This window comes from Apteryx rowi, unplaced genomic scaffold (genome assembly GCF_003343035.1).
Source record: "Apteryx rowi isolate R43461 unplaced genomic scaffold, aptRow1 scaffold_4, whole genome shotgun sequence".
NCBI classification, from domain to species: Eukaryota; Metazoa; Chordata; class Aves; order Apterygiformes; family Apterygidae; genus Apteryx; species Apteryx rowi.
Genome location: NW_020450529.1, coordinates 9,108,589 through 9,133,185, shown reverse-complemented (window position 1 = coordinate 9,133,185; position 24,597 = coordinate 9,108,589). Strand labels below are relative to the sequence as shown.

Genomic DNA, 24,597 nt, shown 5'->3' with positions numbered 1-24,597 from the left:
CGGGGCTTGTAAGAGCTGACTCACGTGTGTGCAGAAATCCTGGGGAGATGACCTGCTAGTGGGAGAGCCGGGAGCCCTGGGTGCACCAGGAAAACATCAACCAGCAGTGCACCACCTCTCTGTTGCTCCTGGCTCCCTTCCCACGTGGGGACTCTGGACCCTCATGCGGGGACACGGCTTTGGAAGATGTCTTGATTTTTTTTTTTCATCTCTTTCTTGCTCATCTCTCAGCAGTTTCTGTGCGTGCCCACCAGAGAGCAATCCCAGCACAGGGTTGGTGTCTCCAGCGAGACAGGGACAGGGACTTCTCGCAGCCCAGATGCCTGGTGTTAGTCTGGATCTGAGACCAAGTCTGTCTTCCCTCACCCCTTCCAGCCCCATCGCCTTGGCAGGGGCAGAGAGCGTTTCACACCAGCCTACAATGCGCTGCAGCACCCGGCTCAGACCCAAGCCGATAGTGGCTTTCATCCTGCCATGTGCCCCACGTCCTGGGTGTGATGTGGGCAGCAGGGTGCCCTGGGGACTACGGGGCTGGGCCGCAGCTGCTCTTCCCACATGTGCCTGGCGCTGAGCTACACTGCGTGGGCAGGGGGACGTGGAGGGCGAGGGAGGGAAGAGTCCGCCTGGCTCTTCTGCAGCCAACCCGCCTTGTCTCCTGGGGGGGATGATGGCCTGCATACTAGCAGGGCAGGAGGAGTGGTCGAAAGCGTGAGGAGCAAGTAGGAGTTCAGACAGAGCCTCAACTTCCAAAAAAAAGAAGAAAGTAAAAAGCTGGTGCTTTATGCAGTCTCCCAAGTAAATGTGCAGACAAATCCTGCTCATCTCAGTGAATTTCTTTGGTGGCTGAATATGGACCTGGGCGTCTAGGCATGGTTTGATATGCAAGATAGCACTCTAGCACTTGGGTTTGGGGGCAAAAAGCACCCATACCTTTCATGCGTCAGCAGACGTAGCAAGTGCCAGCTAAACTTCAAGTGTTGGCATAAAGTTCCTGTGCAGCCAGGAAGATTTGGGCTTAGAGGTGGGGTTCATCTCTGCAACATTAAACATCTTGCCTGACCTTGCTGCCGCAAGAGAGTGGGACAGATGGGATTTATCCCATCCTAAGACAGACGTGCGGTGCAGATGGGCAGAGTCACCTGCTGGACATGCCTGCCTCTCCCCTGTGCGGTTTGCTTGAGCTAGAGAAGTGACTTTTAGATGGTTGGTGATAGGTGCAATGGACTGTGGCCTCCCTGAACTGCAACCGCGGTATTTGCAGAAATGTGCTTTGAGAGGAAGCTGGGGAGTGAAACAACTCCTTGCTATTTTTATCCTTGCACCAGCCTGGGGATTTCGATTGACAGGATTAGTTATGAAGGCAATATTATGAGTTTAACTATGAGTGAAATAACTTCTGCGGGAAGCGGACTAAAAGAGGCAATTATACAGTAGTTTAATAACAGCATTCTGCTGGCTGGGTAGCTGAAAACTTATAGTTGACAGTAATTAGGTTTTTTCTTTCTTCCTGTTAAATAGTTACAAAAATTAGAATGGAAATTCATCTGGTTCACTTTTATTCTATGCTGTTTCCATCATCCAGTCTGTGTCCGTTTGGCCTTCAAGTTGTTATTAAATATATTTTTTAGTGTCTGGAATTTAAGACATGCAGAAACAGGACTTAAGATGGAAAACAGGCATGGCAACAAGAATAAAGGGATGCCAGTAACACTAGTCGGAGCATCAGAAGTCCAGAGGATGTTTGGATGGTCCGTGAGGGCTTTCCAAATTGGCTCACCCTAATTAATGGCCAGCAACTGTGCCACAGGAGTTATTCCAAATCATTTAAGATTATAATAAAAAGGAGCTGATGTTAGAAATTGAGCGTTCTTTTGCCTACCCTTTACTGTAATGCACCATGCATGAGTAGACTGTCATGGGAAGGAGGGAAGGTCTCTCCATCATGCGATGGCGTTTGAGCTGCCCTGCAGCGATGACTTTTTGGGCCTCGCTCCTGCCTCAGGGCTGTGCTGGGGCGGTAGTGTCCTTGCTGGAAGGTCTTTGTCAGCTGGCAAAGAGCTGGACTTATGCTAATTTGGGCAAGAATTTGGGCAATACCTGCGGGTCTGTGGGACTGCTTCTCTACCAAATGTTGCTGCTCCCTGCAGCTGCCAGGCTGCGATGTGCCCCGGCGCGTAGGCAGGCTACGCTGTTCTTCTCCCTGTGGTTGGCATCCCAAGTGATGCTTAGTTGTCAGCTACTCTCCTTTCAAGCCCTGTCCTTTCTTTTTCGTATCTAGACAGCTTTAAGTTTTTTCTTGTGCCATAAAAATTTGAATTACTTTAGCAAGTGTGTATTCCAAACTTGCAGAGTAGAACTTGATGAGCCAGCAGATGCAGCACTTCAAACGCTTGTGATCATAGCTTGAAAGCCCTACGCAGCATGAACGGAAGAGCTCTCAGGTTTGCTCTTGTCCTTGAAAGCTCAGGATGGGATGTTTGGTTGGAGGCTAGAAGTGTTTTTCCTCTCGTTCTCCTTTGTTTTACAATGCACAAGAAGCAGGTGCGATAAATGAGATCTCAGTCCTGATATCACGATGAAGTGACACAGGGGATCGAGTGTGAGGTTGCATTTTGCAGCTCTGCTGATGCCTCGTGGGATCTCTGACACATGCAGTAAATATTCTCCTCTGCGGCAGCACGCCCAGCCTCACAGCAGAGCATGCTTTTTATTTCTTTTCCTCTGCCATGGCAGGAGCATCACAGTTCAACTTCATGCTTGTGTTTTAGCTTTAAAACACTCTGGAGATGCCCAGAGCCACTAGCGGGGTAAAGGCTACCTCCAGGTATGCTGCTACACCATTTGCTTCCGCTTGTTGACAGAAATACACCATGCTTTTGGCAGATGCAAATGCTCCAGATGGTACTGAGAAAAGTGCAAATGAGAGATTTGAGTCCAGCCCCTCTTCACATAAATCCCGTTCAGCTCCCCAGCAAATCCTTCCTTAAGGGGCTTTTAAAATGCATCTCTCCTCTTTTCTCCTACCCCTGACTCCACACCTTGAGCTAACAACCTTTGGTTTGTCCCTGTGCAGTTGGAAAGGGCACTGCCGGTTCTTGCAGTTATCTGCCATCTAATGCACATGCCTTCCAACACATCGTCCTGGTGTCCTCAGATCATCGTCTGTAAAACTTGGATGTAATCCACTCATGCAGGATGTCCACCTGTCTCGATACTGGGGCCAGGTGCCAGTTTTGGGGCCTCGTGGTGGTGCAGGTGGGCAAGGTAGCGGCTTGTGGGGTCTCAGCACCCGGCCACATGCCAGTGTGGTGTAGGCCTGCAGCTGCTGGGCTTTGTGCACGGCTGAGAAAAATATCTCTTCATGCCCTTCGTTCCCGTGGCTCCAGTGTAACTGCGGCGAGGGCAGCCTGCGGCTCGTGATGCCAGTGCTGCTTTTGGGCTTTACCTGCTCCCCAAGCAGGCATTGCCCTTCTGCAGGGCCACAGTGCAAGAGGAGGGAGTCACCCTCGGGGTTTGGTCCACCCCGTGGGCCACTGGTTGCACCTAAATTTTGCTTTATGGCAAGGAGAGGGAAGCTGTCGCCTCCTGCATTAGCTCCGTCTGGGATGGCGTGTGTGCTCCACATCATAAGCTGGGATAATGCTTGTACAGCCTCTCCCCAGTGCCCGAGTCACTACCCTGCATTAGCTTATTCCAACATATTTCTGTGTTATAAAATTAGATCCATTTGCAAATTGCTCCTGCACTAGCAATTGAATTGAAGGTTGGGGGTTTGGGGTGTTTTTTTGTTTTTTTTTTTTGCACTGGAGTAAATCAGGAATAAGTCAACAGAATCAAGCCCTTAGTGCTTTCAGCAACATGCTCATTTAAATTGGATGCAAGAGGGTGTCTGTGTTTACATTTGGCCTGCCAAGAATCTCTGTTTCAGAAACTGGCTTACATAATATGTCAAAATTGGTTTACTCATTAGCATTGCAAACTGCGTGAAACAAGCCGCAGATTGATAAACTCTCGGCAATATTTGCATCCCGAGTCGAGCAGCACAGGGGGAGGGGAGATTCATTAGGAAACATTCCATTTCCACGAGAAAAACAAATGGTTTCCAGTTATATCTCAGACTTCGTTAATTTTGTGTCTTCACAAATTTAAATAAAGATTGAGAGGGAAACATGAAAATCTCTGCTGGCAACCAAGCAGCCCATTTTAAGACATCCTGGGCTGCTGAGTTATTTGCGGCAGCCGTTCCACGTTGATTAATTACCTGCTCCCATGCGGCTGCTGGCCGAGGCCAGGGCAGCGGCTCCGGCCTCTCTGCCAGCCTCCAGCCTGCTCAGACCGCACTGCCTTGATATATATTTTCTCTAGAGCACTGGGCTGAATGTGGTTGCAATGAAGCTGTGGGCTGCTGTGCCACGCACTGGAAAAGTCCAGCTCAGGTCCTCTGTGGTGAGACTGATAAAGCAGTTGTTCCCTGTTCCTTTGCACCAGGCTGTTCATGATTTTATAGGCATTTCTAAGGCTGGAAGTACACGTGCAAGCATTAATGGGGCTCCCGGGAGCGATGGTGATATAAACAAATACGCTAGCAGTAAGGTGTCTATGCAGTACAGCAGTAAGAAAGCATGAATTAACTAATGCTTTTGGGTTTCCTCCATACCCTGCCCTTCTGTCCCACCAGGTGGGCGGTGGGTGCACAGCAGTGGGTGCCTCTGGGGCAGTGAAGGCCAAGTGCAATGGGGAGCTGGGAGCCCTGTCTCGTGCTGTCCTCACATGGATGCCTCCTGTGAATGCTGCTCTCTTGGGAGAGTCAAAGCGTTCCCACCACGCTGCAGACCTGGTTTGGGTGTAAGTGTGTCTCTATTAGCTATGTTGGCCATGAACCTCCTGCAGGCAGGGATTAAGTCTCTTCAGGCCCTTGAGTGATATAGCAAAGCTGGCAGAAATCTGCTGGATATGTAAGGCTTTGCTGCAGTATCTAAAGAATTTTGGGGCCCAAGTCCCATGAAGCTTTTTAGTCTGCTTTGAAACTCCCAACTTAAAAACCAGAAGTAGAAAGCTCTGATACAGTATTGAGAGAGGCATGTCAAAACAATGCTGGTATTGGCAGAGGCTGTTTTTACGCTTGGGGATGTTGTGCCATGTTCAATATTTCAGATGATTTTTTGCAAAGGAATCTATTAAAGCAGAAGAAAGCACCAGCCTGAAATGCTGCAGGATCTGCCGCTGCAGCCTGGCACAAGTATTTTGCCTCGTCACCAGACACCAACACGTCCACCTTCAGCAATGTTAGGCTTGATCCATTCACAGGGTGTCACCAGTTTGGAAAAAATCAGACTCTGGTCTCCTTACATCGTGGAGTCTGTGTTACAGCATTGCTTGGAGGAGCTGTGCAACAAGACGGGTCATTGCCTGCTGCAACCCATCATGCTCCGGCTAAACCACATCTTTCACCGCATCCTGTGCGGGTGCCAAAGTGGGCACACCTTCTGGAGGGCTCAAAGATGATAGCACTCAGAGCACGTCTGCAAAATTACTTTAATGGGTGTTTTTCAAAGTTTTCAGAGAATTTCAGTGGGTTTTTAAGTAATAGCAATTGTGTAGCTGTTGATAATCTCGTGATGGAATGGGAAAGAAAAGTAAAACAATCTCACTAGAACATGAAGGCGAGAAGTGTGCTTGCATTTCCCTTACCGTCACACCTTGCAGCAAAAGGCTGGTCACCATGTGGTACAGCAAGTTTCAGTGCCAGCTGGAAACCTGTGCTGTTTCTGAGCGCAGTGAGAAAGATCACGGAGCAATGGGATGTCCCAACCGGGGAGCTTTAGCAGACTGCGCATCTGCCGGCCGCCTTCAGCAAATGCGCGGAAGGATAACACGGGATGCCTGGAGGGAGGAGAGCAGCTTTGAGGGACTCGGGAGAAGCTGGGTCACCGCTGGGCAGGTGCAGCGGGCAGTAAGTTTGGTGTGGCCCTTGGTCGCCTTTGCACGTGGCTGACTTTCAGGTCATGTTGCTGTTTGGGTCTACATTGTGCTCGGCTATTCTGCTGGCCACTTGGCGTGGCAGAGCCTCGGTGGTTGGCGTGTGCTGAAAATCTGGTGTTCTGTGACCCCATTAATTGTATTGCCACAGATGCCTCGATGTAGCTGTGCCGTTACAAATGAACTTGAAGTTCCTCCAAAACCTCCTCTCTGGGCTCCCCTGTCTTTCCTAGAGATGGAAAGAAAGGAGGAGTGTAATGCGTGAGCCCTGCGCGCCAGGAAGGAGGCTTGGTGACCAGCACTAACCAGGCCACATCTGGCTGAGCGAGGCACAACTGCAGCTTGTATTACGGGAGCGTGGCTGCCAAGTGCAGTTATTGCATACGTAGGGGAAGGCCCTGGATCAGAGGGCTGTTCACGATGCAATGGGAGAAATGCTCCCCAGCACTGCAGCCCAAAGGCGTTGAGTTAGCTGGTTAACTGCCATGGCAGTACTCGAATAGCCAGTGTGCATGTCAGCAGCCAGATGCTTTCACTTATCTTCGAAGGCACCAAGGAGCAGTGCTTCAGCATCTCCCTGGACAACTCCGTCAGCCCAACGGTGTCATCTGATCATGGCACAGGCCAGCATTTTGCTGTGTCTGTTGGAAACGCAGGGCCACTTCGTCACAAGTGACATCTTTCAGCTTGGCAATGGGACTCACATTTGCGGGGAAGCGGCCCAAAGCTACAACGTCACTCTCACAAAAAGGCTTTTTGAATATGCTCTGTGCTTGGGCTGCATTTGCATCCACAGCTAGAAGTGCCAGCCCAGAACAGACAAATTGAACTATCAGATGAATTCAGTCTCCTTTGCTTTGTCTTCAGGATGTTTGCTATCAATTCCAGCTCTCATCTCACCATGCAAATCCCAAGGCAGCCAGAGAAAAGTGAATGTGCTCAGATTTTGCTGCATAGAGAGCTGTTGTTATCCAGCAGGTGTTTCTGTGTACCACCATGTAATGTCTGTCTGCAAATAAAAGAGAAAGTTCTRCTGAATTCTGACTGAATACTGAATTGTGTTTTATCTGTTAAGTCACAAGTATTTGCATTTATTTCTTGTAGCATGTAGAAAAGAGGGTGAAATGCTGATAAACTGAGGGATGATAAAATAGCGTACGGGGTGATTCACAGTCTCCGTTACGTCACACGCCGTCAGGGTGATGGGCTTGGGGTGACAACTCTAGTTGGGTAGCGGGAGAGCGCCACAGCCTAAACCGTGAGCCAGGCTCTTTGCAGAAAAGAGAAGGATCCATGCATTCATTTTGTGCTCTTAACGTGCCAAAATCCTAAACATGGAGCAGAGACACGGGACCAACCTAAAACCCTTCTCGAGAGGAGATTGTGCAGTGAGAGGGACGAGGGTTTGGGTCTTTGTGCAGCTGCCCAGGAGGGGCAAGTGTGAGGTTTTTCCAGGGAGGCAAAGGAGTATTAAGTAATAGGGAGGGACTAATTTTCTCTGGTTCTGGAGATCTTTCCAAATAACTGGCATGTCTTTGCCACCCGTGTATCACGCTCATAAGTAGATCCTGTACGTCCATGGTGATGAGCATCTGGTCCTGTATGCTCTTGTCCCCCTCCTTTCAGCACAGAGGCGCACAGCAAAGGTCTCGTTTGGGTAAATTAACAGAACAGAACTTAACCCTCTTCTCTCAGAGAAACCCATGGGTTTCCCATAGGTTTGCTTTGATAGASAAAAAGAGGAAAAAGTTCAAGTCCCAGGAAGATGCTTTTAAGGTCCAGCCCTGTGAGAACTTCAGGGTGCATTTAAATAAATGGGACCTGAAGGCTCTTTTCCCCTCTCTGGCTGGGCTCTTCGCTGTAGCTGCTGCACGGATTTATGAGACCCAGTGAAAGGCATACTGTGGAGATCTGTCAAAATATAATAAATAGCTAGGAAGCCCCCCAAAACCAGCAACCAAAGAATTCTGCCCCCATGACAGCTTTTAAGTGTCACAGATTTGAGGGTGCTTAACCTTCATGCAAGTTTAGCCCAGAACTGTGAAGTGTTTCTTTCCTTACAGAGCGTTCGTATAAAATAAAGTGCTTCTGCATTAGCAACAGTGAGGAATGGGCTGCATCTCACGGCACGCCGCGGCGGTACCCGCACCGCAACAAAGCAATCGGCTTCTCGCCGAGGGGAAAGTGTTCGATTTCTCTACTTAGGCTGCGTGTAGTCATTGTCTAATAATATGAGCATTTTGCCATCCCTCTGCAAATAAGGCTGAGGCTGCTGCCTGATTGGTATATCATCTCACTTTCTCTCGGCATTGATTTTCTTGCTCTCCTTATTTGCTTCATAAAAAGAGAGACAAGGAGCTGGTGCTCTCGCGCGCGCGCTCGCTCGCTCTCTCTCTCCCTCTCCTGTGAGAAGCTTTTGGGAGCCTTTATTTTTAGTATGAGACAAACCTTGCTTTATTTCAGGAGACGCAAGTTGGATTATAAATCCTTTTGTAAATGTGTATGGTGATATTTGCTCCGGTAAGTTATATGCATATATATTTATTTGTCTGACTGTATTGTTTGGGGGAGAAGTAGGGGTTTACAGTAATCATGAAGCCCACCAAGTTGTTTTTAGGTTTGGTTTCTTTGTACTCTCATGCTGTGCCCAGCTGTTCCATGTTTTTTATATACACTGAAATATTTTTGTGTTGTATTTTGCTTTGCAGAGGGGGGTGCCTGCTTTGAAAACTTGTTTTGCGCTTCATTCCTACAGCAGTAAGGTGGAGAGTGAGGATTAAGGGGAAAGGAATTCTGATTTATCATGCTTCTTCTGGCATTTTTAATCAAAGGCTCCAGAAAAATATTGCAGCAATGTTTAATAGCAGAAATTTCAGTAAGAGCTGGTTGATACTGATCAAACTAAAGTATGAATATCTGACTGCATATTACCTGAGAAAGATCAATCTAAAGTGTGGCAGGTGGGCAGTAACATGCTCCTCGTAGAAATGTGTTAATGAAATAAAGAAAATCTTTGCAGTAATTAACAAAATAGCTTTCTTTTCAGAGTGTAAAATCGTTAAGACAGGTCAGTAGACTGTTGCTTTGCCTTTCGGGGTTTTGCACAGCTCGGCAGCCTCGTTCCTCCGCGTTCTTGGCTAACTTGGAGCCTCTTTGTTACCTGTAAATAACAGTGAGCTGCAGTTATTTATCGCACACCATCACACTCCTGCTGTGCTTTCCAGGCAGCGCAAGGCAGCGATTGTAACAGTACAGCTGAGCAAAATAAGATTTAGAGCTGGAACGCTTTCAGGTTGCATAATAAATATTTGATTTTGCAGCATTATATTCATTTTATTGGCACTTTGATTCTTTGCTACTTGAATCACATCCATGGGAATTGATCTCTCTGGTGTTTCAGAAGTCTTTAAAAACTCCAGCTGGAGTACAAGCTGGAGCTGCTGTGAGAGCATGCCTGAGTATAAAACTCCTTGGAAAATCAACGTATTAGACCCAGTGTAATCTACCTACTCTCATGATACCATGGCATGCTAATAAATATATGAAGTGTACTTTAATAAGATGTTAGAAGGATGTAACTGGGTTTATTATACCCRTAAGAGAAAGTAAGGATGTGGTGTTTGGCAGACTAAGCTGAACTCTTTCTAGAGAGAAATTTCAAATTGGCACTAACTGCTTAGTCATTTTAAGCTGGTTTTGGAACAGTTTAATTGTTCCAGATTTTGCAAAATGCAGTAGTTACACTTTCCTTCCCACCTGTGTGAAAAGCAGCCGAGAGGAATATTTCGAGGGGCGCCGCTCCGCAGGAGGCGTGTGGGTGTGGGTTGCTGGAAGGCAGCTGGGCAGCAAGCCGCGTGGGCGTGCAGCGATCTGCGCGCCGCCGGCCGGGGCACAGGGCGGCAGCTCTGCTCCCTTTCTGGAAACGTAGCTAACGTGTACCAAGTTCAGCGGCTTTTCGGTTTTTACGTGCTCCCTGTTTCAGAAATGCCATATGTGTTTTTAACCTGCTGTGTAACTTTCCCTGAATGCATATGTTTGGCACAGTGTTAGGGAACAAGATACACGTAACAGCGACTGTCTTTTGCACAGTCATTTAATTCCTTGGGGTGGAGGGCATAGGTGTCCGAGAGGACAAATCTCGCGCACTTTCTGAGCATAATCCTGCTGGCCTGAGGACAGCAGTAATCGTTTCCAGCTTTGCCGAGCCCTGGTACGCGGCTCAGCGCAGCATCCTCCGGGGGAGCAGACGGACGATGCTCAGGGCACCCGTTTGGGTGACTCCGGGGTGGAAAGGGCTGCGCAAGGCGAGGCGAGGAGCGCGGCTCCTGCTTTGAGCCTTGCCGAGCTAAGGGGTTTCTGTGCCGCGTAGCTCGTCATGGCAGGGGGGCCAGACTTCCCAGAGAGCTGCACGTGCTGCGGTTTAGTAGGAAGCCAGTTCAGCTCATCTTTATAGATTTTAAGCAGGAAAAGCGGCCAGGACAGCTTGGTTTGACTGAAGGCCAGGGAGGTCATAGCCCTGCCCCGGGAAGGCAGGTCGCTGGTGCCCGAGGAAGGGTCGGGCACAAGGCGAGCAGTGTACTCGCCATGTGCCCAGGAGGCACGGCGGGGAGGACATCCGCACAGGAGTGGCATGTGTGCACCTGTGTGTGTGTGTGGACACTCTCAGACCTCCTGTTGGACAGCAGCCTGGTCGGGAGGCTCATCCTGCAGCCTTTCTTGTGTGTGTTTGCTCCAGTACTGCCCGTGCTAACGTTGCAATGTGTGATGCTCCTCCATCCCTCGCTACTCGGTGTTAGCAGGTCTGAGGGCAGCTTCTCCTCGATCTCATCCCCCACACCCACCRCTTGCCTTTCAGAGCAGCCTCTGCCAGCTTTCGGAGAGCGTGGCATCCTCTTCTCCAAAATGACCTCGGGCTGCTGTGCAGATCAGGGCTTGGTGGGGCAGATTCACAGTGTGATGCTTCACGAGCCGCCAGCATTGAAAACGTGAACTTCGTGCCAGTGCGTTGCAAGAGTCACAGTCTCTGTCTACCAGCTGCATTAGGATTTAAAAGGCATTTGAAACATTATTTTAGCGGTTCCTAGAGCCTGGGGACCTTCTTTTCCCTTGAGACCGGTCTCGTTGGCTGTGTGGCACCTAGCAGAGCCTGGAGAAGCACAAATGGTTCCTAGAGAAATTCCTTACACTCTTAAAAGATTGATTTCTTAGATATCTGGCTCCTCCTGAATACCAGATATTCTTTTTTTAGCCAAGTCCTTGGAACACTTAATGAATACTTTCCTCACCTCTGTTAATCCTGTTCAAATCAATAGGCACTCTACAGGGAAAATGGTATTCGTGTTGATATTGGCTAGCAGCTGCCTGTCACTGCTGGTGCTGGCAGGTGGTGTTTTATTTTTCATGTCATTTTTGATTAGGAGTTCCTGTACAATTATATGACCAGTTTTTGCAGGGAATATTTCCCTGCACATAGGATGGCAGATGGCAACCTGACCTAGAGGTTGGTCTTTCCTGATTTTGCCTTTGGGCTCTTTTCCTCAGATAGCTGAATGCAAGTTGCTTCAGCTAATAGTGTTGTACATGCTCGGAGATGCAACACATATATATGTATATGACGGATTGGGGCTCTCAGTCCAGCTGGTTTGAGCAGATCCGAGGATCTCCAGGGTCACTTACTGGGCTCTGCCTGTGYGGATACCACCTGGGGGGGGGGCATGTGTGGGTGATGGGGTGAGGAGAGCCTTGAATTAGGGACTGGCAAGTGCTATGTCTCCATTCGGCAACCAGCACAGCAGAGCCCYGCTCCTTGACTAGAGCCAACATGGGCAGCCTCATGTGACAGCAGATATCATATGCCCACCGCACGCGTGTCCATATGCCAGACACACAGTTTTGGGAGAGCCCAGGCAGGCCCGTAGGGGTGATTTACTTCCTCACCAGGGTAYGTGGTGGAACAGCACCAACCCTTGAGAAGTTGGAAGAGGCCCATCGATGTGTTGGGGCTGTAGGTGAGATTTGGGCTTGGTCCACACACTCCTGCCTAGGTGCTTCCGGTCAGTGGGAGCAGAACTGTACAGCACCTGCTTAGTTTYTATCTTATTCTGTATCCAGTGCAGATACAGGTTCTGACTTCGCTTGTCCTTGATTTGCAAATTGTGATCAATGCTCTTTGCCCAGGGGGATGTTCAGYGCCCTTGAACCTGCAACAAACCTCCTCTTTGCTTTGGTAGGCAAGCTATGGGGCCAGAGATGTGAGGATACTGTGAAACTCTTCGGCTTTCCTCTCCTGTCATGTACAACATCTTATTTTGGAAGGGGAAAAAAAAAGAAAAGAAAGGAAAATGAAAAATATGTGCTGAACCCTACTGTACAGACAAGGGAAGAGACAGGTGATCAGGATGGGGTGCTTTATCTGCAGTACTGTGCCTTTCGTTTTCTTCCCAAAATGTTGAGTGTCAAAGATGTCTGTCTTTGGCAYGGTGTCGACTTTCCAGGGGGAAGGTGTGCACGTCACCTGAATCGCTGTGCAGCAGCTCATCTGTCACTGAACTTCCCCGGCACCTTGACAAAGCAAATATGCTGCAGCAGGCTCAAAAATTGTAAACATATGGGCACTAACAACAGATTAACTGAGTGATTTAATCTAAGGGGCTTGGTAGATTACCATAAAATATATCTTAATTAGAAAAGCAATCAAGCTTGCACGGAATCAGTGAGGAYGAAATGTCCCTGTGGGCAACAGGGAGAATTTTGCCCCCCCCAGGCCAGGATGGGGATGTCGACATATACATTCATGCCCTGTCGACATACACGTTTCATGCCCACATCGGGGGCTCCGCAGTTGTTTGCCCACTCCGGCTGTGGGTGGAGGATACCTTCATGCTGAATTATTTGTTCTTTGACCCATGAGCATCCAGCGAGCTGCTCAAAATGAGATTGATGGTTACCTTGGTCTCCTTTAGCAGCATCAACAAACCAAAAACAGCTGAAGGTGAAAGAACAGAGCACTTGCACATTTTCCTTAAAAATGTGCGCAATTACCCAAAGATATATTTGAGTGTTTGCCATGTATAGCACAGCTAGAGCCAGATAAAGGGTTGGGGCTTCTAAGTGCTACCGTAACACAAATAATTAATAAGTCCATCTTCCTTGCTGTGTCCTCTTCTTTTTAGTGAACATGACCATAATTAGCTTTTACCTGATCCTGAATTTATAGCGTGTTCAATTGCTTTTTTCATTTTGCTTATGCTTTCTTTGCTTCCTTATTTTATTGGGCCTGGTTTTATTCCGCAAGTCTGAATCTGCAGATATAAAAGCTAGGTAATCATCTCCAGCAGTGTAGGTATAAAGATTGCAACAGCCAAGCGCATATTGATGCATTATTGGTTTTGAGCAAGTGCCTGCTTTCTCCTGGGTCTGGTAGGATTTGAAGTACTTTGGGAAGTGACACAGAAGATACACAACAGCTGCTAGCAGTTGAGAGAAAGAAAAGGAAGCCTGATTATTTCAGAATTGCAAGTATTTTGAAACACAAAGGAAATGGGGAGAATTCAGGCAAGGTTTTTTTCCAAGTTTTTTGTTGCCTCTTTTGTGTCTCTAGAACCAGGTACAGCTGCAGAATTCAGGAAACATGAGTGAAAGGGTGTGAAAAGAAAAGGAGACAGGCAAGATATGTGTGGAGCAACACAGCGAGGCTGAGGATGTAGAGGAAACAGTGACAACTTAAATTGTCCCAATGAAGTGTGGGACAATTGTGTTGTTTAGCAAGATAAGGAATCTTTCTTCAGTTTAAGGACACTTATTATTATTTCCTTAAAAATGAATGATTTTAGGTGTTGATCTTTATGATTAACTGTTGAGAAGCAGAGCAATGCCATCTCTGGGGCCAGAATATGAGCGAAGTTGAGGAACAGAAGAGGAAAGTGAGGTTTTAATTTTGAAAACGTTCCTTGCTCAAAATGTTCCCAGTGAATTCCCAGAGGTCAGCAAGGCAAACTTTCATTTATAGCCCATCATTTTAATTATTAGGAAAGAAATTATTTTTACCATGTGTGCTGATAGCTAGCCAGGAGCAAATTCCTCTTTCAGCACCCTGCACAGGGCCAAGTGCGCAGGTCTGAGCCAGCAGGGGAATTTTCCATCAAAACTGGTTTAAGGCAAGCCAATGGGTCCTGCAGTTCAGGACACCGGGCAAAGCTCAAGTATGGAGGAATCAAGCCTTCAGGGTGCCTCAGGGAGGTTGGGTAGGGACCAAGAAAGAAGTCTTGAGCATGAGCAGGGGAGGAAGAGCCTTGATTCCCCTTGATCCTGCTCATATAGACATCCAGGGCTTTCAGGAAGACATTCACGTGTTGTGAGATGAAAAGAAGGAAAAAATGGCCGGCCTTGGTGGTGGTGGTCCGTTGTCTGCCAGAGAGTATTGCTCCAGATGTAGGAAGGAGTTGGAGGYCTCATTGTTTAGCAATCTGAAAGCACTCTCAAACCCTCCCAGGACAGGCCTGTTGTGCCAGATTATTAATCCCAAGGGTTCTCTGCTTTAATCTCATTCTGGATTCCTTCACAATCTAGATAATTTTCCCCCATTTCCTTAAGTCTGCTTGAGAAATGAGGCAGAGTCAAGCGCGCGTGTGCATGCTTGTGAGGAGAGGGCGAGTGGAGAGGGAGCAGATGACACACCAAGTAGCTCCACAGCAGTCCCGAGAGCTGAGAGGAAGCTCCTAATGGCCTCTGATGAGCACGGACATGATAATAATGAGGTTAATGCCCTTTCATTCACCCAGAAACATCTTAGCGAATGTATAATCCCTGCTAGTCAATGGGCAATCATTAGGTCATAAATAATACAACATGATTGAAGCACAGGAGCCTTTCCTGTAATGATAATTTTAGGCAATACTGGCCCAGGGAGGGTTTTTGTTCCAGTCCCCATGCTGTGCCATCTCTGCGGGGAAGCTGGTTGTCAGCACATTTTCTGGTCAAAGGAACGCTTGCACCGATCGTTGCCACTGCGTGCACTGGGCACACGGTAATCAGAGCAGGAAAATGCTCTACCAGAGCCCAGATCTACCAGGTGATGCTGGGAAAGAGGGGACAAAGCTAATGGAAAGAACAAAAGCGCAAATTAGATAACGAAGGAACTGCAGCAGCCACCAGACGTTGCTGCCAGGGGAATCTGCCTGCCTGGCGGTGCCTGCTGGTGATGCTGGAAGTGCTTGCTGGGTTCCCGTGCTGGGAAAGACGCCTTGCCCCCAGCCCCAGCCTGGTGCACGGGGACGCACTCTCTGATACATGCAACACTGGCTTTTACAAGCTGTTTTGTGTTGCCCTGCCATCCACTGCTCCAGCTTCGAGGCGGGGAAGCATGGTATGTTCTTGATTTTCATCGCAGCCATGAAGCTGTATTAACTATCGGGGATCACGGTGGCATTAAGTCCGGAGGCACTTTCCCTTCTCAGAGTGCTTCGCACACGTGGGCTCAGTTCAACCATAATGGAGATCCCCATGTTTATCAGAGGGAGTAAATCCTACTTAGTAGTAACTTGGATCACACGGTATCTGCGTTTAGGGGATGCTGCGAGCCAGAGGAAGCAAGTCAGCCCTGTGGAAAGCAATGTCTCAGCCTGGCCGTCCTCACCCTCAGCCCTRCTCGCCCGCGAGAGAAGCGACAGCCCGGGCTGGACATTAGGACAAACTCTGTCCCTCCAGGGTTGTGGCGGGGTCTTCGGGCCCTGTCTCGGCAAAGCCACGGGTGGCCTGGCACCGGTGTGCTCCATGCAGGAGATGGGCCAGAGACCTCCACGGACCCTTCCCACCCTTCTCCTCTGCCCTTCTGCAACACTGAGCCAGAGGAGTTTTTTAAACCCACTGAGCAAGCAAGCAAATGAGCAACCATCCAACCTTTTTAATTTTATAATTAAATGTTTACACTCATTACACAATAAATCCCATATAATCAGTCTCTAAAGCCTTCACGAAACCTGTGTTTTCAAGAGGGAGCAGTAGCAGAATTGCATTTATGCATGAACCTGAAGGTCTGTCAGACCACCTAACCTTACCTGTTAATAATATAAGAATTAACGTCACCTTTTAGAARACATCTCCTTTACATGAATATGGCTTCATTCCTTATTGCCTCCAGTGTTCACAGGTGACTGACACCAAAGGTGATGTGGGCTCGTGGGAACGGCTGTCCTGGGCGCGGGTGGTGGCCACTCTCCTGGGCCAGCTTTGGGGCTTTGGGTACCGTCCTAACATCCGCCCCCACAGAGGGCTGCGAGTTTCTTTTTTGTCGGCAGTCTCGGACTGGAAAATGTGTCAGGCCCAAGAAGGAATGCATGTCTGTGCTGAAGTGATAGATGTCACAACATGAGATATTCAGGGATCATATGGACAAATTTAACCAAATCTGTCTAACTTTTGCTCCCACCTCCTTAACAGAAGAGGGTAAAATGTGGAGTTGCAATGACTGCAGGAGAGGAGCAGTAACTTCCAGGCTACCCTATGCTTGGGAGGAAAAAAAGAGCTGCAGTCTTTAAACACAGTAAAACTACCACATTGGGCAATACATCCCAAATGAAATAGTGTATACACAGTAATTATCTCGGGTACTCATAAATCTGTCTGCAGTGAGTATCAGTGTCTTTTGTTTTGTGGAAGACTTGTTGCCGGGCTGTCAAAGTCCACGTGCAGAAAGCAATTTGTACAGTAAAAAAAATAAAATCTCAGGTCCTTGTAAATGTCTTCGAGTAACTCAAACCTTTGACAAATGGTTCGCGGAGGGCTGGAACAGCTTAGCATCTCTGCCCGTATCGTGTAGGTGGCTTTGTTCTGTGACAACCTCTCATTTCACTAACTCCAAGAAGGTGCTCTAAATATGTCTTTATTTTCCGCACGTTAACTCTTCTGTGCATCCTGCCAACCTTAGCATTAGCTTTCAACTTTATGGCTGACCCATTAAATACTGGATGAAATACATCTCATCAGCTTACATTACATTTTGAGCTTAATAAACAGGGAAAGAATTACACAGATTTTGTCTGGCCATCTGGAGGAACAATGTTCTTTACCTCAAAGAATGGCTATCTAATCCGCCCATATAGAGTTGGGGTTTATTCTATTAAAATATAATGAGAAAAGACTGCCATACCATTATGTGGTGGAGCTAAATGGGTTTTTAGAATAATCAATGAAAGATGAATAAAGAAGATAAAGATTTTCTTCAAAGAAAAAGAGAGAAAATTGTCTCCTTGGAATTAAAGTATTGTAGAACCAAATTATTATAACATGATATTTACTCACTAAAAATACCCCAATTTCATTTCCATAAATCTTTCCATTAAGAATCAAATTAAGTATTTTTTTTTCATTTAAAAAAATGCAAAGCGTTAAATGAAATGCTCTTCTTTAGACAGATGATGTTGCAGGACTCCTGCTCGCCATGGGGAGCTGYGACTTGCAGCACTTTCCTTGCCGGGGTCCGGTCTTTCCAGGCCAGCGGCACCATCGAGGGCAGCTCTCTGTGCTGGGGAGCCATAACGGGCAAAACGGAGGTTTGCTGTCCGTGCTGAGCAGATCTGGGCAGGCGCAGGACTGCTCTTTGTAAGGCTGCTGTTTACTTTTAAGGGGACACGATAAATCCCAGCAATTAGTGGGCACTTGCTCTGTGCCTTATTTCTCAGCAGGAGGAGAAGGTATTTCAGCTTGCTCCCTGGATAGCTGTTGGAAGGACACGGCTCCTGCTAGCCATCCCCGGCTCCCCCACAGCACTGCTTCTGCTGCGGTGCTGCCCAGCTCCGATTTATCAACCAGTCAAGTTGATATAATTAGGAATCCCAAAGTCAATAATCTGATAATCTGCAGTGCACAAAAGCTTGCATGTAGGAGAAGTGATTCCAGGAAGTCTGCAGCTTGGATTTGCACGGGAAAAATGCCAGGTTTTAGAAAAGAAACCGGCAAAGAACTGGAGAAGAGAGTGCTTCCTAATCTTTCATTGCTAACATATTTGAGGCTATTGGCTCGGCAGTAAATGTTTTCCCGTACAATCATTTAGTGTCTTTGAATCTCCCTTTACAGTCTTAAAAATAATGTTCAGTCACTGGTTCTGCTCTAAAAATAAATAATCTAAGTTTAATGAGACGCTCGGCTCGGTGAGGGATGCTGGCTGCAGGGTGATGTCTCCAAGGCGCTCGGAGCAGTCCCCAGCCCAGCACGCTCCTGCCCTGCGCTCGTGCCTCGAGTTGGCCTCGGYGAGTGGGGGAAGGTGTAAAGCAATATCGCGTTTGGCAAACGTTTGCCGTCTCTTTATTAAAGAGAGCTTGGAGAAAGAGAAATCTTTCATGCAAACATTGTGCCAGAAAAATGTCTGTCTGTAAAGCATTTTAAACATGTAAAACAACTAATAAAAATGATTAAATATTTCAAATGCTTTGTGTTGCTCTTTAAAAATGTCAGATGTTCCCCTTGGCTTTTGAGTATTAAGGAAGGAATGGGGGTGGGAGGGGGTGAAACCTTCCTTGGAAAGTGTTCAATAGATTAATTCCAATTTGCCTCTCTCAGCCCAAAGCAAAAGTGTCGAAGACCAGTGTGCTTACTGACCCGCAGGTCCTTCACAGCCTGCGTTTGCTCTCACGGCTCTAGGCAAGGCTATCATGATTGCTTTTTAAGATCTAGCCGTTTTGGAGGAATAGAGATGGAGGCATCAAGAGGAGCAGGCAAGGTGGGATCTCACCTTTCTGCCTGGGGATTTGGGGTGCGTTCCCAGGCCAGCCCCACCTAATCTTTGCAGGATCATTGGAGTTAGAAGATGGCTGCATGAGGGAAACATGCTCGTGGGAAACGCTCGTGGCTTATATAAAAGTTTAATCAATTTTAAATGACAGTGTTATCTTCCTAACAGGATGTTTTAGCTGTAACATGCTCTACATAAGCCTTTTAGCTCGACTTGTCAGAAACCTTTCTGCCTTCTACTGGTTCGTAAACCAAGCTTGTCGCTCAGTAGGCATTGAGGGAAATTGTCTGAAAGCCAAACGCAGAGAAGCGATAGGAAGTCGTCCCATTTTTCACTTACATGGTGGGATGAGTGATGTCTGGGGTCGTGCGCGAAGGTGCTGCCAACTGTCTAATAAACAGCTGGGACTTAAACTTCTTCAGGGCTCTGTTTCCGCCAGCACCCTTTTGCTGAGAAGGCTGTCGGGATTGTGAAATAAAGGGACCAGCCTTGAATCGGGAGCCTGGTTCGACAGGCAGCTGAAATGAAAGGGAGCGGAGAGCCGACTTGATGCATGAGTGCAAATAGGGGCACCTCCCCGTCTGATTGCTGTATGTGTGAACCCTGTCCCTGGGTAAATAACAGCTCCCGAATACAAAATTAGAGGATATGTTGTCACTGCGTTGCAGTCTGGCATTAGAGAAGAAGCAGGGCTTCCAAGTGATCTGATAAATCAAGCGATGAATCCTTGTCTCCCCGAAGTGGCGTGGGAAGCACGTGCTCTCTGGGAAATTATGTTGTTTTTTCTCAAAGTGCTAAGTAGTGTATTTGATCTTTATGACATGCTAATCCTATCCTACAGTGAAGACTGTTTATTGTTATTCAGGACCATAATAAATATCATTTCTATCAGTTAAGTTAGACTGCAAGACCTGCCTGAGTTGCTTACAAAAGCATAGCAACAGCGCTAGCCAAGGCTGGAAGCTCAGAGGGAATATCTCCGTGGCGTAAGCAGGGGATAGGGTTTTAATCACCGTACGGGCTATCTTCAGAGACGCGCAGCCTCGTTAAAGATGTGTCAGACACCTTACGGAAGATGGGTGATCTTCCAGCCAAGTGGGATGTTGCAGGGGGTGTTCATCCGACGCCGACTGCAGGGAGGAGCATCGACCCCAGCTGCGGGCAGGCGGTTTCCAGAGGGCAGGGATGAGGGGAAACCTCCTGCCAGTGGGTGCCTGGCGCCCCGTCCTCCCGCGGGAGGATAGGGACCGCGCGAGGTTCCCATCGGAAGCGGCTCTGCCCTTGCAGCTGGCACAGCTGCAGCTGCAGGCAGGTGCTGGCTCGCGGACACCGTGTTTCTCCAAGCTGTGATTTCTCCAGGGAAGGCAGGCACAGCGCTGAGCCTTAGGGCAGCAGCCACCCTATAATGGCTAGAGGTAACTATCTGCTGGGAAGATTTATCTAATATGAAGGGGAAAAGCGATACGCATGCACAGTGCAGATGGGACTAGCGCTGAGTGTGGATTTATAGGCAAGGAGTAAATAGGAACATAGGGAAACGCTTTCTCTTTTTCCATAAACTTTTCAATTTCAGAGAGGCCAGATTCAATAAAATTATCTCTCAGATGGAGGTTTTATTGAATCTGGCCCATAAAGCTCCCATTATGGGGTTTACAACTGCCATTTACACAAATCCTACTATAATAAAATACAGTGGTGTTTACAACATTCTTGCAACTGCCACAGAATTATGGCATACGCAAAACCTGATGAGTAAATCTTGGCTTAATGCACCAGGCGTTCAACTGACAACATAAAGCAGCAAAATTAAAACAAAAACAAAAACAAAAAAACGCAGAGCTAGGAGGGAGACGGTTGCTTGGGCGAAAGGAGAATTATGCCTACTGYTTCGCCAAGAAACCCCAGGGAAATACCAGAAGTTTATAGCTCTCATTCTTCTCTCCTGCAATGCAAAATGTAAATACACCTCCATAAAGGTGGTGTGTGGGCTTCTCCACRGCAGCTGTGGGAGCCGGCCAGGCGTTATTAGCAGCTGTGCAGTTGCAGTCGTTAGCAGCATCTGATCCACCCACAGCCGAGAGCCAAGCCCGGGCTGGCCAAGCCCCCGCTGAGGTTAGGTATAAAAGTCTCCAGCTGTCTCCCCTCTCCTTCCCACTTGTCTTGTGGGTGTTCTCTGGGTGCTTGTGGCCAGAGCATGTGGTGAGGCTCAAAACCAGTGGCCGGCCATGGTGGTTGTGGCTGGAGAGGAAGGAGCTAAGGGATTGCTCAGTGAGTGAGAGTGTCCAAAAAGCCTTTGGGTCCGAGCTGAGTGTGGGGCTCAGGGGTAAGGAAAGGCTTGATCTCAGCTGACTGAGGTGCTGAGATTTCGACTGCCTGAGTCTGCTCTCAAAAGAGGAGAGGAAAAGCTGCGAACTCTGGAAAATATCCTTCCTGAGTAGTAACAGCCTCRACTGTGTTGATGAGGGTGCTAAAGTCCTTGTGCAGTGGTGGCCCCTTGGGTTTAAGGGGCACGTGTTTGTCCTCATGTCCACTGCTTCATCAGGAGAGCTGCATCTGAGAGGCGTCCCTTTCCCTCGCTCGTGCCCATGCTGAGCGCTGCGGCTGGCAGGCGAAGGAAGATACGGCTGCTGGTTTGTGGCAGCTCTCTCTCGCACTGCACCCTTCAGTGCCCGCTTTATTTATTGCAATGTATTAATCTTTGTGACTCCCTGTGCCTCTGCAAAATGCTTGCATTTGCAGCTCCATTAATTAGGCCAGAAAGCAGGTCRGTGCCAATCTCTCCTGTTCTCCTTAACATATTGTTTTCTGACATTGCCTCACAAATTAAACTGGGATGATTAATACCAATTTTCAGTGCTGTTGCCCATGTAAGGGCAGAACAGCTCCTTGTATTTACAGAGGAAATGATTAAGTCTCATTTAGGATGGAGTAACACTTATGTCAGGGCAAATATTTAACAAGCTAATTTATAGCAAACCTCAGCTTTCCTTTTACCTGCTCATTTTGCCAGCAAGGCTGGTATAAGGAAGTGATTCAACTAATATTTTCTTATCTTTCCGTGTCACTGGGTGCCTCAACACCTTTGTAAATCTGTCCCCGAGCGATATACTCTGGTTGCACTGGAGGTGGGTGGCAGGATGGGAACTTGTGGTGTTATCCCAAGTGCCAGACTAGCACGTGAAGCCGTGCCCTGTTCTCGGCTGCCTTCCTTGTTCTTTCTCAGGATATGGGCTGCTCTGTGCTGACCTTTGTTAGATGCCGAGATTTTTTTAAGCAAATTGCTTTTTGACACTGAAGGGTGAGCCGTTACGCTGGGGGCATGGAGGTACCACGAGCGATGTCTCATTTCCCTGGCTGTGCAATGCCACCGCTCTCGAGCTGTGTTACTGCGTGGCTGTTGCCAGCTTAAATGCGGGAACTAAAGGGGTTTTGTCAGGGTTTTTTTTGCTCCTCACTTCCCTGCAAGGCAAAAATTGCCCCACGCAATTTTCTTCATGATGTATTTAAGAAGCCGTTTGTCAGCATCAGACCTTTCAGGTTTTCCTGCTCAAGGCCAGGCTGTTTGAGGACCAAGGCAGGTGAAGCAGGTGGGGTGGGCAGTACTTAAAGCATGCATCGGAGTGGTGGCGGAAGGGCCGTGTGCTGTGTTTGCTCGGTCCCCGTGCGCGCGGGGCKCAGGAGCCTGCTCAGATGGCTGCGTGGGCGCGTGCACGCACAGCTGAGGTGACATGTGGAAATGCCACACGGAGATGGACAGCGGCGTTACAATTTTTGCCTGCCAGTAAAACCCATCTGGGAGACCGAAGGTCTTTATTTTTAGCATGCTTGCTAGAAGGAGAGGAGGGATGGGCTCGGGCTCCCAGCACAGCAGGCTCTGCAGAGCTGATAATGAGCAGCGATTTTGCACTCACTGCTGTGCAGCAGCTGGTCTCGGACCTTCGCTAGAGAAATTCTTGTTCAAGCCTGTTCCCCAGCGATTGCTCCTTGTGCCTCGTGCTAGGCCAAGTTTTTTGACCCATCCTGGAGCTGCAGTTCAGCTCTGCTCTTCTGTGCATCTTCCCCTCCTCTCCTGCACAGCCCCTGCTGCGTCGCTCTGCGCCGTCACGCTCGGCAGATCCCCCTGCAGCCGGGGCAGCTGTCCCTGCCCTGAATGCTCAGGAGTCGCCCCAAAACCTGGCAACCTTTGGGGAAATGATGTGTGTGCAAAGCTGAAGTCCAAGAAGGACACTGATGCTCCCAGCTTTGCTCGTGCTGGAGTTGGGAGAGCTCAGGTTAACGGTGTGTTTCGGCAGAGCCTTGTGCAGCAGGTGGATACGTCTCTTTTGTTATCTATCCATATTGTCTTTAGTGCAACACTCACGCCTTTATTTTGCCTTTACATATGCTTGCTGTATTTTTTTCTGCAATGTCCAAATGCAGATTTGCTTTTCCAGGCACATGCACTGTGTTTGTGTTTCTTCTGCATAGCTGACTTTCGGTTTATTTGGTTGTGACTGGGGTCCAGGAGTTTATCTTTCACTTCCCGTGTTCGCAGCACTGTAGATCTTAGAGGAACTCTGTTAAAGCTGATGATGTTACTTCAGGTTTACAGTTAAAATATCAGAACAAAATCAGGTTTCTCACTTAATTTAAGTTACAACTGTGTAAATGATCTGTCTCCACTTCTGGTCTGGGTCTTCCAAGGCAACCTACATCGATGAAGCTTTAAGATGCTTATTCCTGTTGCCTCCTCCTGTATTTGAACCTCTGATGCATTGAAAAAATGTAAGTGGTGATGTATCTATGGCCAGCACGCTTTGTCTTTCAGCTTTTTCTCCTGGAAGATTAAGATGCAATAGGATATTGAATCAGAACCACCCTAACTCTTTGCTCATGTTTGATTTGCCAGAGCTATTATGACCTAATTTTTTTTTCTATTTTGCTGAGTGTCAGTTTATTGCATCCCCTTGTCCATTTGGGTTTGGATAATAACTTAAAACTRAAAACTGTGTTTGTTCAAAGTCATACATGGCTTCATGGAAATGGATGAGGGGCAGCATGAGTCCGTGTTTTGCCCTGCAGTGGGAAGATGGTCACAGCTCATGTGGCTGAGAGGTCTCTTGCTACTCTTGGCTGCTCCTTGTAAAAACTTCTGCCAGTGTTTTGTTTCTTAGGACTGACTCATTGTGCTCAGGCAGTATTTGGCCTGTTCTGGTCCAAATTCATTTGTCAGCTGGATGATTTAAATAAGTCATCCAGGTTGTGGATCCCAGGTGGGCTTTGAGACTGGAGGGAAGGGCTGAGATAGTTCCTGTCTATGTGAGCAAGAGAGCTTCAACTTTTGCAGCTCTTCATATTGGCTTCCAAGAAGGGTGCATAAGGAAATGTATGGCGATGCTTTGAATGCACAGCGTGACGAGTGATCTAACCTGAGGGGGACAGTGCTGCTGCATGCCGCTGTGAAAGCTGCTGCTGCACGGGTATGTTTTGGGGTGGGTTGCTGCAATAAAATAAAATGTTGTTTGTTTTTGACAGCTTTTTGCAATCTTTGCATTTGCAACATGCGGTGGGTACTCTGGAGGACTGCGCCTCAGTGTGGACTGTGCGAACAAGTCGGAGAGCGACCTCAACATTGACATAGCCTTTGCCTACCCTTTCAGGTAATCCGTTTTGGTTCGTGGCAGTTCGTTTGCAGGGAGGCAGGTGGCCGGGGGCTGATGCGAAGCCTGTTCTCAGTGGGGATTGCTGTTGCTTGCAGCAGGTCTGTGATTAAGCACCAATCTGGGACACCCGAGCTCTTCACTGTAATGTCTAGGAGCTGGGTGCGTGGGAAGGAGGAATTTGGTTAGACCAGGCATGGACCAGGGCCCAAGGGAAGCTGCAGAGGGTGGAAAACGGCAGTCAAGGAAAAA

At 48.1% G+C, this 24,597-nt stretch overlaps 1 protein-coding gene across 1 annotated transcript in view; it reads left to right on the top strand.

Annotated features, from left to right (window-relative positions):
* The window catches only part of SYNPR (synaptoporin), a 107,992-nt gene that overhangs the window by 56,532 nt on the left and 26,863 nt on the right, over window positions 1–24,597 (top strand). The window contains exon 3 of the mRNA XM_026075012.1: window positions 24,221–24,345. Coding sequence (XP_025930797.1) covers window positions 24,221–24,345 — 125 coding nt within the window. The remainder of the gene's footprint in view (window positions 1–24,220; window positions 24,346–24,597) is intronic.